The sequence below is a fragment of the Lissotriton vulgaris genome, chromosome 1_1 (genome assembly GCF_964263255.1).
Source record: "Lissotriton vulgaris chromosome 1_1, aLisVul1.2, whole genome shotgun sequence".
Classification (NCBI taxonomy): domain Eukaryota; kingdom Metazoa; phylum Chordata; class Amphibia; order Caudata; family Salamandridae; genus Lissotriton; species Lissotriton vulgaris.
In genome coordinates this window covers 1,106,541,060-1,106,560,074 of record NC_141685.1, presented here as the reverse complement: position 1 = coordinate 1,106,560,074, position 19,015 = coordinate 1,106,541,060, and the positions used below count along the sequence as shown (strand labels likewise).

Here is a 19,015-nt window from a genome sequence, read left to right as displayed (position 1 = left end):
TATTGTTAAGCCTACATGTTGCCTTTCTTCTGTGTTTTTACATGAAGTATAGCTTACTACTTTTTTTTTGTAATGTTTAGGAAGAAACAAGGCAATTTAGGAAACTCTAGAGTTAGGGAAAAGTTCCTTTATTGCTTTATATAGTTTTAAATAAGCTTACAGAGTACTGTGGAACTCTCTCAGAAGTGTTTAGAAAGTATGCAGTAATTATTAAAATAAAAAAGCTTTTACATGACAAAATACCATTTGACATTATATTGGTGGCTCTTAAAAGCACCTTCTTTTAGGTCAATATATTTACATATGTTGGTCAAGCCAAGTCTTTAGGTTTGGAATGAAAATATGGATTCCATGGGATGAAGAATGTACACCATCAGGATGATACAGATCTGCATTGCCATACTTTAAATTTAGAAGAAAAACTGAAGACATGTTATGATCACAAAATAATGCTGACACTGTCTAGTTCACATGCCTTTGAGTCTTTTCAAACTTAGTAGCATTTTCAGTGGAGCACTTCTACTTTTGAGATCACAAAATGTGTGTTTGGAGACATGGTCATTAAGATGGAAAATCTCCTCTTCATCTCAATTTACAATCTAACTCCAGTTAAAGGTTGTGTATCATTGCCACCACAGTGGATAAACATAAAGTCAGGATGGTCACATTTACTAGCAGAAGAAAATAGAGGGAGTTAGTGGTTCCATTTGAAACCTCGTTCACCAATCCATGTTAGTTCAATTCCTTTCAACCCTAAATAATTTTCAAAACCAACATTATAGCATATTGTCTGGCCCATAAAATGAAACTGTGCCAGTAAAACAAACCCTAACCATCTTGCCCATACACTGGCACACTAGAATAAGGAACAAAGATGAATACAAGCAAATGTATAAAGAGTTAGATGATTGGCAATATAGAAAACCACATCATACCAATACCTTATTTTTGAAAGGCGGACAGTAATTGGCTTAAATACAATTTGAGCTACTAATGTAGCCCAATGCTACCAAAAACAACATTGAGGTAAGAAAAGAAACGAGTTTGCATCAGTGATATTCAACAAGTATTAGAAAGGCATTTGACACACATTTGTGGCCATATGACAGTGCAAAAAACAGAAAACTAGATAAGAAATAAAATGAAGAAGTAAAGCATTATGTGATTGGTTTGTAACACAAAGTTAGTTATAAAGACAGTCCAAAACGAATATAATCGCCCAGCAACCGTAAAGACTGTGCTGACTGTTAGAAAGCAATAGTGCTTTATGTTTTCTTCAAAGACATAGATATCAACACTGGTTATTTTTTAGTAGAAGGTACCAATGGTTGATTAATACATCATAGTGAACCTACTCTTATTAATCATCATAGCGTAAGTTGTGACACAGGAGGAAAGAAAGATTTTTAATATTTAGCACTTCTTCAACTATTTAAATCAGGCTATTCGATGCTATGAAAATGTGTTATATGTTTTCAAAAATGACTTTGCATTGCCTCAATTTCTAACATACTTACAAATGCTCAATCAATAATAATGCACAAATTCAACACAATACTCAATCTAATACTAATAATTCTACTTCCAGGTCTGCTGGCCCACTTGGACAATTGGATACTGTACGGATGTGCACTAAGCATGGGCGAATTTTGCGAATCTGGGGTTCGCGAATTTTACGAATTTGCGAACTCGCAATCCGCAAAATCCGCGAATTCTCGCGAATTTGCGGATTTTTTTTTTGTGTTTGCAAGGATTTCTGCCAGTTCGCAAGGATTTCTGACAGTTCGCGAGGGTTTTGTAACAGTTCGCAATTGCGAACTTACATGTCGGCTCGCAACGGTCACGATTATGTTGTTTCTATGTCTGGTTCATCATCACAGGTTCCCAGCACCCTCTGTTTCACCCCTGCCACCCTCTGTTTCACCCATGCCACCCTCTGGTACATCAATGCCACCCTCTGGTTCATCATCAGTGTAGATTAAAAAGCAAGCACACCTGCCTGCTTCAACTGACATGAATTAATTTGGGGTTGATTTATTAATGTGTCACTGTTTTAAAATTCCAGTCTGGCACCTGCTTCCTTATCTGTAATTTGCTTTCTGTTGCAGTGCAATTTTTTTTCCAGGACCTTTGTGGCCTACTTGTAGCTATTCTATGAGCCTGCTGTGAGGGTCAGAGCAGGGTCATACAATTGTTGCAACTAGCAACTGAACTCTGGAGGGGCCCTTGTCAGGAAGCACTAGAGGGAACGGTTACTAATGATGAGTTTGAACTTTTGAACCTGCTTTCACTTTTGCAAAACTCGTTTTTCTGCAGAACAGCATTACAGCAACTGTAATGCCCCACCAAGCTTATATGAGAAAGTTGATTTCTAATCCAAAAGTTATCCAAAGAAAATCAAAAGGCCTCAAATCCAAAAAAGTGCAGGCAAATGTCAACCTGAGGAGTTATTCTGATAAAAATCATCATTTTCAGAAGGTCTATGCTGCTTGCTAGTAGATTTCTTGTACACAATTGCAATTTTTGTAATTTCGCAAGTGCGAGATTGTTGCTGCCCGCCGCACCTACATGTTCGCAATTGCGAACTTACACCACAAAGAAAAAAAATCCGCTGCGTGCGAATTTGCGGATTTTCGGTAAATTCGCAAGCGTTCGCGGATTGCGAATTTACCGAAAATCCGCAAAATCCGCGAGCGTAACGAATTTTCCGCCCATGCTTAATATGCACAAGTTATACTAAGTTTTGGGCAGGGCACAAATTACAACTTTAAGTCTTGGGAAGAGGGAATCCAACCATGCATGGCCAAACTACTACAGGAAGCCAAACCCCTGCTGCACTCAGCCAAAGGCTGTGTGCTGCATTGGGTTGACTGCAGGCCCTGGCCTGCAGTCAGCCCCACTTACAGCCAAACCCCTGCCAAGCATGGCCTTTAGCTGTGCTTGTCATGGGGCTGGCCGTTGGGTTTGCAGCCAACCCCCCCTCCCCGGCAGCCAACTCCCTGGCCGCCACACACAGACTTCTGCATGGCATGAGGTTACCTGCACAACCTGCCTACCTTCCACCAAGCACATCCTTTTTTAAATATGTTGTTTTAATCCATCGAGGGGTCTGCAAGAGAAACACCTGCAGGGCTATTGCAGAAGTCCTGAGGGCCTCACTGGCTCCCGTGGGACACCAGCGGATCACAAAAAGAAAATGAGTGTTTTTTTATATCTGGGACCCCCCACATGGTCCAGGAGGAAAGGGTACCCCTACCCTTCCCCCTTATAACTAATTTTTTTTAATATTCAGGACATGCCCGTGTCCTGAAATGGCAACCGCAACATTTCTCTTCATGTTACAGCCTAATGGGGAAAAAGTCCCCTCAACCAATCAGGTGGCTGCATTATTGAATTTGTGCATCTGCAGGACACTCACAAACCCAACTGTCAAGATATACAAATACTTTCAAAGCTTAATTTCTCAAAAACGACTGAACGTAGTTACACCAAATCACAAAAAGCACACTTTCTTGACCAAGATCAAGCTTTCTGACAAATTTGGAGCAATTCCATGCAGCTGTTTTTATTGTAGCCCTTTCAAAAAAGTCTATGGAAAATGCATGGGGATTTTTTGTTTTGACCCCCCCCCCCTCCCCCATTTTCTTGGCCCCGATTGAAGGATCACCCCCTAAATGTCCCCTAAAGAATTTATGCAAAAAAAGCACTTTAAAAAAAATGTTTTCTAAAGATTTGTCAAACGGTGTCCAAGTTATTATCAAACCAAAAAAGGCATTTCCTATGGAAACACCATATTTACTATAACTACAAAGTTGCGACTTGTGCTCCCTCTACATATGAAAGTAGTCTTTTCTTTAACCAAATAAAAAACAATAATTAGCTAACTCTGATGCAGGATGTTATAACAGTTGTAGACACCTGGAAAAGGTCTTTCTCGCAGGTTCAAAGTGTTCCCAATCTCCTTTACATCTTTGATTTGGTAAATCAACCAATCAAAATAACTTTATTCAATTATTACGTAATAATCATAAAAGTATGACAATAATACAATAAAATACAAAAAGTAAATTAAGTAAAAAGCTCTTAGTTCCATAAATTAATCGCACATGGAATTGCAGAATCTCACAGGGCAACTGAGGAACGATCCTACAGCAGTACAGACCACACCTTCTAAAGTGTCAATGTTTTAAAATAAAAACCTTCTAATATACAATAGATAGAATTTACAAAAAAATAAAAGTGCAGTGATGTTTGTTTTGAAACATCATTACATGGACAAGTATCAATGCTATCACAAGCATATTGCCCCGATGGAAACCCAACAGGTGGTGTATTGTTCTAGTCCAAAACTTTGTTTGTTCAACATGCTCTTGCTTTCCTCATCCCATGCCAAATAATGTTTTCTTGACCTAGAGTATGACCTCCTTGGGTATGGAGGTAGGATTTTAAAAATAATCCTTTCAGACTATATCTATACAAGACTGCTTGATGTAGGACAACCATTGTATGTTATGGCAGTATCATTGCAAATTCATTACTGACATTGATTGCAAGTGGCATCCTCATTGATCCAAATAGAGATTCATAACATTAGAGGGGGCAGCCTGATTAAATCCTCAAGCTAAAATAAATACAGCCCAACACTGCACGTATTAGAGTTGCTTGGGGAGGGGGTGAAAAGTAATTGTCTGCAAAAGTGGTTTTCCCCAGTTGTAATGATATAGCCTTAGTTTAGCCCCATTTCCCATCATTATATGTGGTAATGCAGAGACATTGGGAATTGTAGATATTAAAAAAGGGCTTCATCAGTTTTACACCTAAAGAAATAATCAAATTAAACTTACTGTGTTAACCTTTGCCTCCTTATGGAAATGTTAATGTTCCTAATTTGGCTAGCATAACAAGTAATGCCAAAATAAGGGAACCTTTTTACCCTAGTTAACGTATTTTTACTGGTAGAGATGGCACGCATATTACGTTTTTTTCCCCCACTTGCAATTGCCTGAGATTTAATGTAGTTAACTTCAAAGTCAAGATTGGACATAAAAGTGTTGAATACGTTCACAATTAAGCCTACATTTTCGGGGCACAGCCAGCAAGACTGCAACATCTGCATATAATAGTGTGGGGATGACTATAGAGGTAATGGCAGGTGCATCATGACAGGGCACCATGGCACGGGTAGAGCAATCTTCAAATTAATAATCAATAAGAAGAACAGTAAAGGGATCAAAATGCAATATTATTGAACCCCGCTGGCCCAAACCTGACCCTAGCTGTTAGATCACTATGCAGGGTTGCAAGAAAGTGGATCAAAAGCCGGATCCAGTCCCATCTTCAAAATTAGTGGCCATTGTTTCAGTCTATTGACCCGATCGAATGCATACAAGAGATCCATGAAGGGCAGGTACAATGGGTTGTGTCTGGCAATGGTGCATTTGCAAATAATTAGATGGAGATTCAGACACTGCTAAATGGCACCTAGGCCCTCTCTGAACCTGTACTGGTAAGTATTCAAAATATCCTTCTCCTATGCCCAAAGATTAATTTGAATAAAGATTACTCTGCCTAAAACTTTGACAGAGGAGTTGATTTAAGAAATGGGTCGATAAGATTGTGGGTCTGCCTGATTTCCATATTTGAAAATGGGGAGGATAACTAAATTGAACAAAATACTGGCCAAATTCATATCACCTAAGTTGTTAAAAGTGTTTGTCAACAAGGGTGCCCATAAGCTAATGTTACATTTGTACAGATTTACTGGGACACCATTTGACTAAAAGCTGCATTAAACAGTCCTGCAATGATGTGGTTACTTCTTGGAGTTCTACCTTGAACTTAAAAGAGGGAGTAATGCCGTTTGTAGGATTCCTGCTCCAGCGACTATTAGGAGATAATCAATATATTTTAGAAAAAAATTCTACCCACTCATCTGTGGGTATGTGGGAGTTGATACTGGTCACAGGATTTTGACTATTTGAATAAATTGACAGTATCCAAAAATACTTTTGTGTTTTTACATTTGGTGGATATAATCAGTTGTTGGCAAAGTTCATTAATTTCTTTGGGCGTAGTGCATACAGCAAGTCTGTAGTGGGCAAAAATGAAATCTACTAAGCTGTTGGTTAGGTTTCTCATCCAAAGAACTTCTCAAATGTCTATTAGCAATGGAGTAAGCTGTATTGAATCATCTCAAGGAAGGATGATTTCTAAGGTTTCATTAAGAGACTTCTACCAACAACACACATTACAACAAAGGCAACCAGAACTTCTAAGTTCCCCTTCTGGTCTGAAACAAAAGTGTCAAAAGGATGTGGTTAACCTGGATCAGGGAAATCACAAAGTTATTAAGGATCAGTAGTTTCCAGACAAGACCTAAGTTGTCATTTGTAGGCATCAAACTATGAGATGACTTAGGGAGCTGTGTTTCTTAAGAGATGGAGAAACAAAAACTGTTATCAGAGGGCTATGAGCTCCATAGTGCATGTCTAAAATGTCAAATAAAAATATATGATCAACTTTTGAAGAGCACACCCTTGACAAACTAAATAGGAATAAACGGATGTGTCAGATTCAATGTTTCATGAACATTGACCAGATCAAATTCTGAGACATATTTCCCAAGTTCAAAGGCTCTGTTGTTGTGGTAGACAGTGGTAGTTAATGATGCTTGCCTGCTGGATGGATCGTTTGATGAATAGGCTCTCACACATAGCTGGGCATTGAAATCCCCATAGATAACCCAATTAGGTGCCATAAATGGAAACCTATTGAATATTGGTATACAAGGATTGGCTCTCCCGGGTGACCGAAAGTTAAATTAGTATCAAAAGGAGTTCCTTCTTCCCTAAATCTTCTACTCCAGCTGGCAGATATTTTCACACTAGACATGAACATTTAACTTTGTACTACACTGAAGCAGTCTGCATAAGCCATTTGCAACCAGATGTATACCGTGCAGTAATACAACATAACCTAAAGACATCAAACCACTTTCCGATTGGACTAGTGCCCATTTCACAATAAGTAAAGCAGCTATTGCTGGATTCATGAGAAATGTTTTAGCAACAAAAATTGTGAAGCAGCCACATGAAGACTGTCCACACCTTTGTCATCCCCACTTGATGGGATGATACTGCATAGGCATTCAGGAAGGTCAGGTTCATAGACAATGGGTTGCATAGTTTTCCCTTTGAGAATTTTTGATCAGGAGATGCCTTTTCTATTCTATATGTCTAAATAATCATGCCGACCACATATAATGTGGAGCACGCCGTTACAAAAAAGGTCTCATATAAAACAACAAGGGCACCCATACGAGTCAGCACAGGACCTCGGGGAACATATTTTATAGAACAACAGTGGTCCCATGCATAGGAAATATAAGAACAAATGTAAATATAGACACAATGGAAACTATATTCAGTTATGACTTGTCCAGCCGGACGAAATGCCGTCGACTTTTCTAAACACCATATACTATGAATGTGTACCTCATGTGTTATGCTCGTAATGGTGTTAAATTGAATTTCTGTTATTGTCTAACTTACAGAAATATGTAGCTTCTGCCTAAAAACCTTGTTCTGTCTCTTGACTAAATCCTTCACCATGCCTATTTGTATACGTATGGGTACAGGCTTGTGCCCTACTTCGAAGAATTGTTGAAGGTATCTTTGAGTGAATTCTTTTTATAGTAAAAATTGGACCTCTGTCCGGCTGGACAAGTCATAACTGAATATAGTTTCCATTGTGTCTATATTTACTTTGTTCTTATATTTTCCTATGCATGGGACCACTGTTACAAAAAAGGTGTCCTGGAGCTAATACTAAGAATAATAGGAACAACAGTCAAGCAACGAATTGGAAAATAGCAGAGATTTTAATGCTTTCCAGAAAGGCCACAGGTTGCTGATGCATTGTAAGTGGTGCTATCGAAAATTCCAGATCCTGGCCACAATAACCATGAAAAATCTGACACTTAAGTAGGACCTACATACTCCAGTAGATGTGCTTCCAAAGATCTTAACTTTCTAGCACTATCCAAATGATGGATTTGTTTCTGCAAGTAGATGCGACCAAAACAAGGATAAGCTCTAAAAACATTATACCTTGCTTTGAAGATAGTCATTATAGAAACCACTAGCTAGTCTAGTGCTCTCCACAATGAGAATGCAGAAAAACTGCAATAACTCTGAAGAGCAAGGCAAGTGGATTCATTTTGAATATGCTGGAGATGATTCAAAATGGATGCAGGAGATGCACAAAATAGGCAGTGGAAGTAATCCAGCCAACAAGAATTGTGGCTTGGACTGCTAAAGGCATGACAAGATTAGGTAGATGTAGCATCCTTCACTTGCTCATCTAGACTGTATGACATCATGTATTCCATTTGGTTACCACAGTGACTAGAATGTATGCTTTCAAGCTGAGGTGGTTATTACTTTGAGCTTGGATGAGATCTGGATGTGTCTCCTTATACTCCAATAAACCTGAGCTCCTATTCAACTCAACCCTGCTTCTGCTGCTTTCTTATCAATATTCAAGATCTTACATTGGCGTAGTCGGCAGGATTCGAACCTGCGCGGGGAATTTTTGACCATTTAGCAGATCTTACTCCTGAAGAAGAAAGAAATCTGAATGAATTTGAAATTTGCATGAAAAAATTAGACAATCGCTATTTACCCAAGGTTAGTACGATTTTAGAAAGATACCAATTTGCTAAAAGGTTACAGAACGAAGGTGAAACTGTTGAGGGCTATGTCACACAATTAAGGAAATTAGCTTCCTCCTGTAAGTTTGCTACTTCCATTGACGAAAGAATTAGAGACCAATTCATGGTGTGATGTAACATTGAAAAAGTTCGAGATGAATTGTGGTTAAAGGATGAACCATCTTTAGATGAGGTGCTACAACTTGCTAAAAGAGTTGAACATTCTCTAAAATGCGTAGATACCTTGAATAAAGACAAACAAATTGTAGTGCATGTTGTTAAAAAAACGGTAGCTGATTCACAAAAATCTTCAGGGTCACTCAATCCTTCAAAAGTTAAAAAGAAACCCTTTGTACCTAAGTGTTTCAGGTGTGACAAAGTTGGTCATTACGCTAATGACACGAAATGTCCAGAATTTAATGCCATTTGTTCAAAATGTAAGAAAAAAGGACATTTTTCAAGTTTGTGCAAAAGTAAAACTCCCACCTCTGTGAAATTTGTTGATGATGAATGTTTAGAAGAAGATTTTGTGTGTGGCCAGGTTATTGTCCAAGTCACTACCACATCTGATCTTAGCAACTGTCCTATTGACACTATTGAAATTGAAGGTGAGCCAACAGATGTTCTTTTTGACTCTGGTGCAAAAATAACAATTATTTCTAGAAATTTTTATTTGGGTAAGCTGTCCAACAAGACTCAACTATCTAGAGCTGACATTCGCCCATTAGCATATGGAGGTAAACTCATTCCTCTTTTGGGATGCTTCACAGGTCGAATCGAGTACAAAGATCGTTATACTGTTGGAAAGATCTATGTTTCACAGAAGGGTGATAGTATCATCAGTTGGTTTCATCAAGGTGATCTCCGCATAATGCTTGACCCAAGTTCTCCTAACCCCATAATACTTAAAGAACTTGTTAGCTCTGTCCAAGTTGATTCCAATGCTGAACTGTTGTCACGCATTAAAAGGCAATTTCCTAAGGTATTTAGGGATGAACTAGGATGTCTCAAAGATTTCAAACTTGAAATTCCTCTGAGACCTGGTTCTCAACCCTATGCTTGCAAACCTAGACCTGTTCCTATTTCCCTCAGGGATGAGATGATAAGCGAATTGGACAAACTAAAGTTGGGAGGGATCATTGAGGAGGTCACAGGAACGGATTGGATTGCGCCCGTAGTGGCCGCTGGCAAACCCAATGGTTCTTTGCGTCTATGCATTGATTTGAGGCAGTTAAATAAGTGTGTGATCAGCGATAGATATCCTCTCCCTAACATCTCAGACCTTTTAACTAAAGTGGGTAATGCAAAAATATTCAGCACATTGGATTTGGCCTCCGCTTACCACCAGATTGAGCTTGAGGAATCTTCAAGAAATCTGACATCTTTTATTACTCCCTTTGGGACATTTAGATTCATCAGAATGCCCTTTGGTCTTGTTTCAGCGGCGTCTGTTTTTCAGCGCATCATGGAGAAGGTACTTAAGGGTTGTGAAAAGGTGTGTGTGTACCAGGATGACATTCTCGTATTTGGTAAAAATGATGTTGAACATGAATCTATCTTGTTTGATGTGCTTAATAAACTTGAAAGGGCCAACCTTACTATCAAAATTGACACGTGTCATTTTGGTGTCTCTTCAATTCATTATTTAGGTCACACAATTTCAAAAGATGGTATTGCACCTAAGGCGAACTTGGTAGATACTATTGTTAAGATGCCTCCCCCTTCTTCCAGAGAAGAGTTGATGAAATTCTTTGGTATGATAGAGTATTATAACAAGTTTGTTAAAGGTTTTGCTGGTCAGTGTGTAGGTTTAAGGAGCCTGTTAAAAAAGGGTTCTGAATTCATTTGGAATGATACTTGTGAGTCTGAATTTCAGACGTTAAAAAAGGGGCTTGAAAAGGCTCCTAATCTTAGAAGCTTTGATCCTCAAAAGACTTCCATTCTCACTACAGACGCCAGTCTCAAGGGACTTGGTGCTGTCCTCCAACAAGAGAATGACGGATTCTTAGAGACCATTATGTTTGCCTCACGTGGTCTTAAGGACCCTGAGACTCGTTATTCCGTTATTGAACGGGAGGCTCTGGCTGTGTTTTGGTCTGTCCAAAAATTTAAGAAATTCTTGTGGGGAAGCAAGTTCATAATCAAAACTGATCATAAGCCTTTGAGTGAGATTTTTGCCAAAAAGGGGATTGATTTAGTATCCAGCAGAATAACTAGATGGGTTATTGCACTTCAAGAATTTGATTTCACAATAAAATATATACTGGGTGTTCAGAATTGTATTGCTGACACCTTGTCAAGGCTGGTTGATGTTTCACAGGACGTACCCTTAGAAGATGACTATGAAGAGGATAAATATCAGGTTTGTCCTCTATCTGTTGAGGTCATTGATGAATCTGAATGGCGCTCTAAATTATCTTCTGATCCTGTTCTCTCTGTTGTGATGTCTCTCTTGGAGAAGGGTTGGCATTCTAAGAAACAGGGTTCTGCTGAGTGTGAGAAATTCTGGGGGGTAAAGGATGAATTAGCTGTTTGTAATGATCTCTTGGTTCGTGGGACTAGGTTGGTTCCTCCGTCTGAACTACGTAAGAACATCATTGATCTGGCGCATGAGTCACACTCTGGTATGACCAAAACTAAAGAAAGAGTTCGCTCATCCTACTGGTGGCCTGGCATGGATTTGCACATTGAGCGTGTTATTAGAGATTGTGTGATTTGTAATCTAAGTGATAAATCCAAAGTTGTTAGAGTACAACCTATGATCATTAGGGATCTCCCTCGTGGACCGTGGAAAGAGGTCTCATTTGATATCCTTGGTCCTATTTACACTGATGGGCAGCAGGTTTTCATTTTTGTTTTAATGGATTTATTTTCTAGATGGCCTGAGATACATTTCACTTCCAATATTGAGACTAGCTGTGTTATAAGATTCTTAGAGACCCTGTTTGCAAGGGAAGGCTTTCCACAATCCATCCTCACCGATAATGGGGTTCAATTGGTTTCCAGGGAAATGGAGTCTTTCTTACTTAGGTGTGGGAAAAATCATAAGAAATGTGCCCTTTATCACCCAGAAACCAATGGAATGGTGGAGAGATTCAATAAAGTGCTCAAAGAAACCATCTCTTGGGCTAAAGGGGCAGGTCTCAATTGGAAAGAACAAGTTCTTAAAAAAGTAGAGAATTACAGATTCACCCCTCACTCCTCCACTGGTAAATCACCTTTTGTCCTCTTTAGAGGAAGGTCTCCTTGTACTTTGTTAGAACCAACATGGGTGAGGGATTTGAGTGATGAAATTACTAATTGTTCTAAAGATAATGGTTTAAATAATGCGCTCAATTGGCGTGAGAAAGAGATTTCGAACTCTTCTAACAGGAAGCTCTACTTTGATTCCAGACATGCTGTTAAAGCAACGCCTGTAAAAGTTGGTGACATGGTAGTTGTTAAGCTTCCTGGGAAGAAAATCAAATTCTCTGAACCAATAAAAGTGATAAAAGTCTTTAAAAATGCTGTAAGAACCTTAGATCACAGAATATGGAACTTAAATAGAATTTGTGTTTTATCTGGAAATTGTCAACCTCCTGCTCTTGATCTTAGGACGGATGTGGACGATTCCCGGCTTGACACCAACCTTGAGGTTCCTAGTGTGCTTCGACACTCTTCCAGGTCTATTAAGAAACCTTCTCATTTAAAAGACTATGTATCTTAATGAAATTTTTGTTGTTTATCTCTTGTTTTATAATTGACGTTGCCTTCTTCTTTTGCTCCTGTTTTTATCTTTTCTTTTTATGGGGGGAAGATGTGTAGCATACTTCACTTGCTCATCTAGACTGTATGACATCATGTATTCCATTTGGTTACCACAGTGACTAGAATGTATGCTTTCAAGCTGAGGTGGTTATTACTTTGAGCTTGGATGAGATCTGGATGTGTCTCCTTATACTCCAATAAACCTGAGCTCCTATTCAACTCAACCCTGCTTCTGCTGCTTTCTTATCAATATTCAAGATCTTACAGTAGAAAAAGGTAAGATTTTGCTTAGAAGACAATTTGAGGCAAGGCTCAACCGGAGAAAGATCTTTATCAAACAAGAAACCAAGATTGCCAACTCAGGATGCTTTGGCAGCAGGTGTGCTCAATTGAGAGTGCCTTACGCCCCGCAGCAGTACAGAAGGAAACTTTATCCAGAAATCACTAGGACAACTTTTTTATTTGTATTTAATTTAAGAGAGTTAGCACTCATGCAATCTATGACCACCAACATGCAATCATTAAAAGAAGGAATATCATGTACCGGGTCATTCAAGGATATGAAGACCTGCTTCTTATCAGCATTTCTCAAAAATGTCATGTCAAAGGAGTAAATAAGCATAGCCAAAGGGTGAGCATATAAGTTAAAAAGTGTAGGTCTGAGAGATGAGCCCTACAGAACACCCTGACAGACAAGTTTACAATTAGATGGAAAAGGGACAAACTGCACAGTTTAAGTCCTATTAGACAAATGTGATGTGCTTCAAACCACAGTTTTACCACAAACTCCACTCTGATGTATGCAAACAACAGACAGATGGGAGACAACTGAAATTCTGTGGATAAATCCAGCACAAACAGTACAGAAAAACTACCCTGGTCTGCCAGAAGTGGTAGCTCATTGGGAAGTGAAATCAAGGCAAGTTCTGTACTAAAGGTATTGCACATGGTGGAGAAAGAAAAGTTGTTTACTTGAAATCCCAGTTCTCCATCATTAAATTCCAAAACAACTTGTCCACTTCCCTGTAAAGCCATAGTATAGAGGGGCTAATGATTAAGACCATTTTTCGGATAGCTGTGGAATTAACATTCTTTAATTGATACCACAACACAATGTGGAACTCTGCAGTAGCCTATAGCCATAAGGTAGCAGTGTAAAATTGCTGTCTAATTAGGTTGTTGCATACCTAATCGCATTTCTTGCTTTATTTATGTTGAAAGGAAGAATAAACATGTGCTTTGCAGACAGTCACTTGCCTGAACTCTGTTTCAACACAAGATAGCAGATGAGTAATTTTTCTCTTTGTCAGAGTCCCATCACCTATCTGAGTGAGCATGAGACAAATGCAGACATTATCACGGTATTGTACTATGACGAAAGTCTTTAGCTTCGACCTCCGATAATATTTCACAGGCACTAAAACAGAATAAACGACAGGTGTTTGTAATTAAATGTCTGTTGTTTCATGTTGTGCAGCAAGCTAACAGAACGATAATAATGCTAAATAAAAAATAAAAAAAACGGAGAGAGCAAACAACCAGAGTGAGTGCTTATCAGTTTCGGGGATACAACCATTAGGCCACTTGTTTCCCCTTTTTGAGAGAAGTGTGATTTTTAATTACCTGCTTTTATGACTTTTGTAATTTTCATCTCATAGTTGTCATAGCTCTCTGACTTCTCGGATCTGATGAGACTGGTCTTGAACACTGTAAAAAAAAAAGAGAACAATCATTACTGATCTAGGTCTTGACAGAAACCCTGGACCAGCCAAGGAGCACAGCTGGGCAAAAGATTCATGAATATGGTGGGACAAAAAATATGATATGAGCTGTGCTTCTGGTTGTAGATACATTTGGAAATATGCTCTAATTGCTTCAGATCTCTTCAGCTTAAACTGTATGTAATTAACCTTTCTTTTTCAGTTCTTATATTTATAGAGAAACTTTAAAGTTCACACCAGGTTTTCTCAAACATTCATTAACATTACCTAAGTTTTCTTCAGGAACCAAGTTTGACAGCATACTAACCCCTTTGCCTCCATTTTGAATTTTACTAAGTTAATTGAATATGTTTTGAAATGGTTTGACCTTGCTTCGTCAGGCAATGCCTAATCCCATTTTCTTCTGAGATGTTTGAGAAGGTGTAGAGCGGGAATATCGACGGGAAAATATCGAGTTACATTAATATCGCCGCAGAAATATCTACAAGAATAAATATCGATAGCAAAAATATAGTTTGACCAGAATATAAACAGACAGGTAAGTAATATCGATAACAATAATGTAGTTGTAATAAATATCGTTTACAAAAACATAGTTTACAAAAATATAGATTTTTTAATAATTATAAGTAATTTAGTGTTTTTAATGAGTATTGTTTGTCAATTTAGTATATTTTGTAGCATTTTATTCGTTAATAATGTATTTTATGTTGAATTTAGTGTTAATAGTTCTGTAGCGGGATGTGGGTTTATAGGGGAAAAGGGTGGGAAGTAATTTAAATATATTAAAATAATTGATTAATTAATGTGTTAATTTAATATAAATAGTTTAATATTTATTAGTTAATTAATTTCAATTAGTTAATTGATAATTAATTATGTTAATTAATTATGTTAATTGTTTAAATAATTTTAGGTGTGTGTACTGGAATTTTTAAGTGAAAATGTAGTCAAGTAACTACATTTTTATTGAATATTTAATTAATTAATGATTAATTATTTATAATTAAATAATTAATATTTTTAAACGAGTAAATACATTTTAGTTTGTGTTGTGGTGTTTATAAGTGTATATGGTGTGAAAGCTGTCAATTAATTAATTATGTAAATATTTTGAAAATACAATACTAATCAATAATTAATTAGTAAATATTAAATGTAATTGAGTAATTAATTTTAGGTGTGTAGGTGCTTGTTAATAATAATATATTTAAATGTATATATTAAATATGTTTATAATCTACATTAAATTTTATACTAAATTTGACAGATGTTTTTTTTTTTTTTTGTGTTCCTGCGCTTTCCCGACTGTTGCACCCTTTGGAGTGTGAATAGTAATTTTTACCCCTACGCTATCCAGCGCTTTCCCTACTGTTGCACCCTTTGGAGTGGGAATAGTAATTTTTACCCCTATGCTATCCAACGCTTTCCCTACTGTTGCACCCTTTGGAGTGGGAATAGTAATTTTTACCCCTACGCTATCCAACGCTTTCCCTACTGTTGCACCCTCTGGAGTGGGAATAGTAATTTTTACCCCTACGCTATCCAGCGCTTTCCCTACTGTTGCACCCTTTGGAGTGGGAATAGTAATTTTTACCCCTACGCTATCCAACACTTTCCCTACTGTTGCACCCTCTGGAGTGAGAATAGTAATTTTTACCCCTACGCTATCCAGCGCTTTCCCTACTGTTGCACCCTTTGGAGTCGGAATAGTAATTTTTACCCCTACGCTATCCAAAGCTTTCCCTACTGTTGCACCCTCTGGAGTGGGAATAGTAATTTTTACCCCTACGCTATCCAACACTTTCCCTACTGTTGCACCCTCTGGAGTGGGATTAGTAATTTTTACCCCTACGCTATCCAACGCTTTCCCTACTGTTGCACCCTTTGGAGTGGGAATAGTAATTTTTACCCCTACGCTATCCAACGCTTTCCCTACTGTTGCACCCTCTGGAGTGGGAATAGTAATTTTTACCCCTATGCTATCCAGCGCTTTCCCTACTGTTGCACCCTTTGGAGTGGGAATAGAAATTTGTACCCCTACGCTATCCAACACTTTCCCTACTGTTGCACCCTCTGGAGTGGGAATAGTAATTTTTACCCCTACGCTATCCAACGCTTTCCCTACTGTTGCACCCTCTGGAGTGGGAATAGTAATTTATACCCCTACGCTATCCAGCGCTTTCCCTACTGTTGCACTCAGTGGAGCGGGAATAGTAATTTTTACCCCTTCGCTATCAAATGTTTTAACTAATAATATTTTTTATATTTTTATTAAATGTATGTATTATTGTTGTTATATAATTTTATGTGTTAAATATATGTTTATGTACACATTTATTACGTTTATAATGAAAAAATTTAGTTAATGTGTTATAAATAGATAAAATATAAAAGTAATGTAATGTATTTTTTTAATAGTACTTATAATTTTAAATTATTTAATGTAATTTTTATTAATTTAAAAAGTCAATATTTTTAACATCTATATTTATTACATCGATATTTTTGAGTAGATATTTATGTACTTACCTGTTTAGGTATAGGGAGTCGATATTTTTGTAAACGATATTTATACAACTATATTTTTGTTAACTATATTTTTGTAATCGATATTTAAACACCCTACCGTTTGAGAAGCCCTAGCCAAGTCTAAAATGAGCACATTTGCACTAGCGCTGGTCGGAACTCGCAGAGTTCTACACCATGGAATTCTACTAAGTAACATAAAAACTCTGTGAGATTCCATAGAGTTCCTCACACCTTAAAGTAATGAACCTCAAGCCCCGAAAAGTGACGCGGGCCAGGGGAGTCAAAGCCGGACCAGATAAGGGCCCGCCGGGAACCCCTAATGGCGGCGGGACCAACGGAAGAGGAAAGGGCAGAAGTCCCCGAAAAGATGCACAAAGATTGGGTGCGTCGTTTGAAAGTACGAACCACCCAATAACAAGGAGAAGGGCGGGACGACCAAGAAGGTCAAAAGGCGGCAGGGGCCAACCTTACCACAATCTGACCTGGACTCATCGCTTTGGAGATCGCCATGCCGACTGATGCCATCGGGACAACACGCAGGAAGGAGGGAGCGGCGAGTATCCAGGAAGATATGCCCACTACCAGGAATGCCTTGCGGAGAGTCGGAGTGGGCCAAGGAGCCATGGATGAGACGAGTGGCGAGCAATGGGAAATCGCCTGGGCACATGCCCAATCGGACCAGTGGTGATGCCCAGACGTCAGCTGTGATGATGGGAGGCCTCCAAGGGGAGCCCTGCGCAAACACCGCTCATGGTGGTAGACGCACATTGATATCGCAGGCTGGTGTGCTCGGAGCTGCTGCCTGGTAGGGATAGGGCAGGCGGGTTGGCACTGCACAGTATGGGAGGTCGGCGTGGGTGGTGGTGCCCCCAAGCCCGTTGTTGTTGACGTGGGATGGAAGAGGTGAGCATGGGGCTGATGTAGGGCCGCCGGAGTTTCAGTCACACAGGTAGCATGTTCTCAGCCCCCCCTTCGAGTCCACTGCAGTATGTGAGGATGTCTCACGCTGGGCTTTGCAGGCAAACTGTGGGGAGGGAAGGGGAATTTGTGGGCATGCAGCATGGGTGCATTGCTCTGGCTGGAGTGGCTGCAGGGGGTGACTGTGCTGCCCCCACTTTATGAATCCCTGTGCTTTACCTTCAGGGCAGTGTCGGGTAACCTCTTGCATCTGAGGCCTCGGCCGTGGAGGTCTTTGTTTCCCTGGGTATGTCCAGCAACTGGAGTTCAGGATGGTGAAGGGGCAACTTCCTGGTGCAATAGCACAGCCCCAAACCAGCATTGACTAGGGGTACCTCAAAGGGCATGAGCCAATACAGCATAAGTCTTCAAACTGGGGGGGCGCACACTCCACCTCACCACTTCACTTCAATTGTTGCTTTCAGGGATAAACGCCACGTTAGGCTGGAAGTGCTCACCCCGCCGTCGTGTGTCTCAGCTCGAGCTGCTGCTGCAGCTGGGCAGTGTCTGGAGTCTTATCTCCAGCACACCTTGGCTGTGCCTGCCTGGCTGGATTTCCACAGCCCTCCCAATAAAGAAAGTGTAGAAATATACATTTCCCAGGGAGGAAACATTCCTAGCAGGGAACTGTACCAGGAAGGCGATCAAAGGCAGGATTCAGACATGTAGGGCTGGAATCTTGCAAACTATTCAAGAACTATTAGTCCAGCTATCTGTCTTTCCTTCTTGGCAAGTTATTGTCCGCACCATTTGATTCTCTAAAGGGGAGAATCTTATAAGGAGATATCAATAATTTAACCAGGTTCCCCTCGATCTGGGAACTAGCACAATCCTGTACTCCAGAGGAAATACTGTCAGTTTGTAGGGAATTATGATAGGCTTCCAGCTGCATGTGGCATTTAGCACACAACACACGTTTACTTGAGTTGAGGCGTTTCTATACCTACGTAATCTATAATTTAGAGATCACGCTCTATGACCTCTATCTTTTTATCTCTGGCTTCTAAGCACACCTGTCTGGAAGAGCTTTTTCCACCACTGTTATAAAAATATTTAATTACAGTTCCTTAACGGAGTAAACATGTCACTCCTCATTCTAGTGACATTTTATTGTATCGTTTAGCCTACTAGACAGTGCACCCATAGTAGTGCATTAGATTAGTTGTTTTCAGCACATGGTACGGACTCTTTGGTGTAGCTAGGTGCCATCTTGGAAATAAGGCTTTCCTCTCTAAGAGAAACATGTTTTGCATTACGAGCAAACGTTAAATATGTAAATGCTCAATATTATTGGTCATGTGTTCTTTTAAAAGAAAATGCTATTTTTTGGGGGGAAAAGGCACACATA

At 39.2% G+C, this 19,015-nt stretch overlaps 1 protein-coding gene across 3 annotated transcripts in view; it reads right to left on the bottom strand.

The window, feature by feature from the left end:
- The window catches only part of LOC147748685 (A.superbus venom factor 1-like), a 1,068,833-nt gene that overhangs the window by 44,135 nt on the left and 1,005,683 nt on the right, over positions 1 to 19,015 (bottom strand). For all 3 annotated transcript variants that reach the window (XM_086963563.1, XM_086963565.1, XM_086963569.1), the window contains one exon: positions 14,081 to 14,164. In XM_086963563.1, coding sequence (XP_086819689.1) covers positions 14,081 to 14,164 — 84 coding nt within the window. The remainder of the gene's footprint in view (positions 1 to 14,080; positions 14,165 to 19,015) is intronic.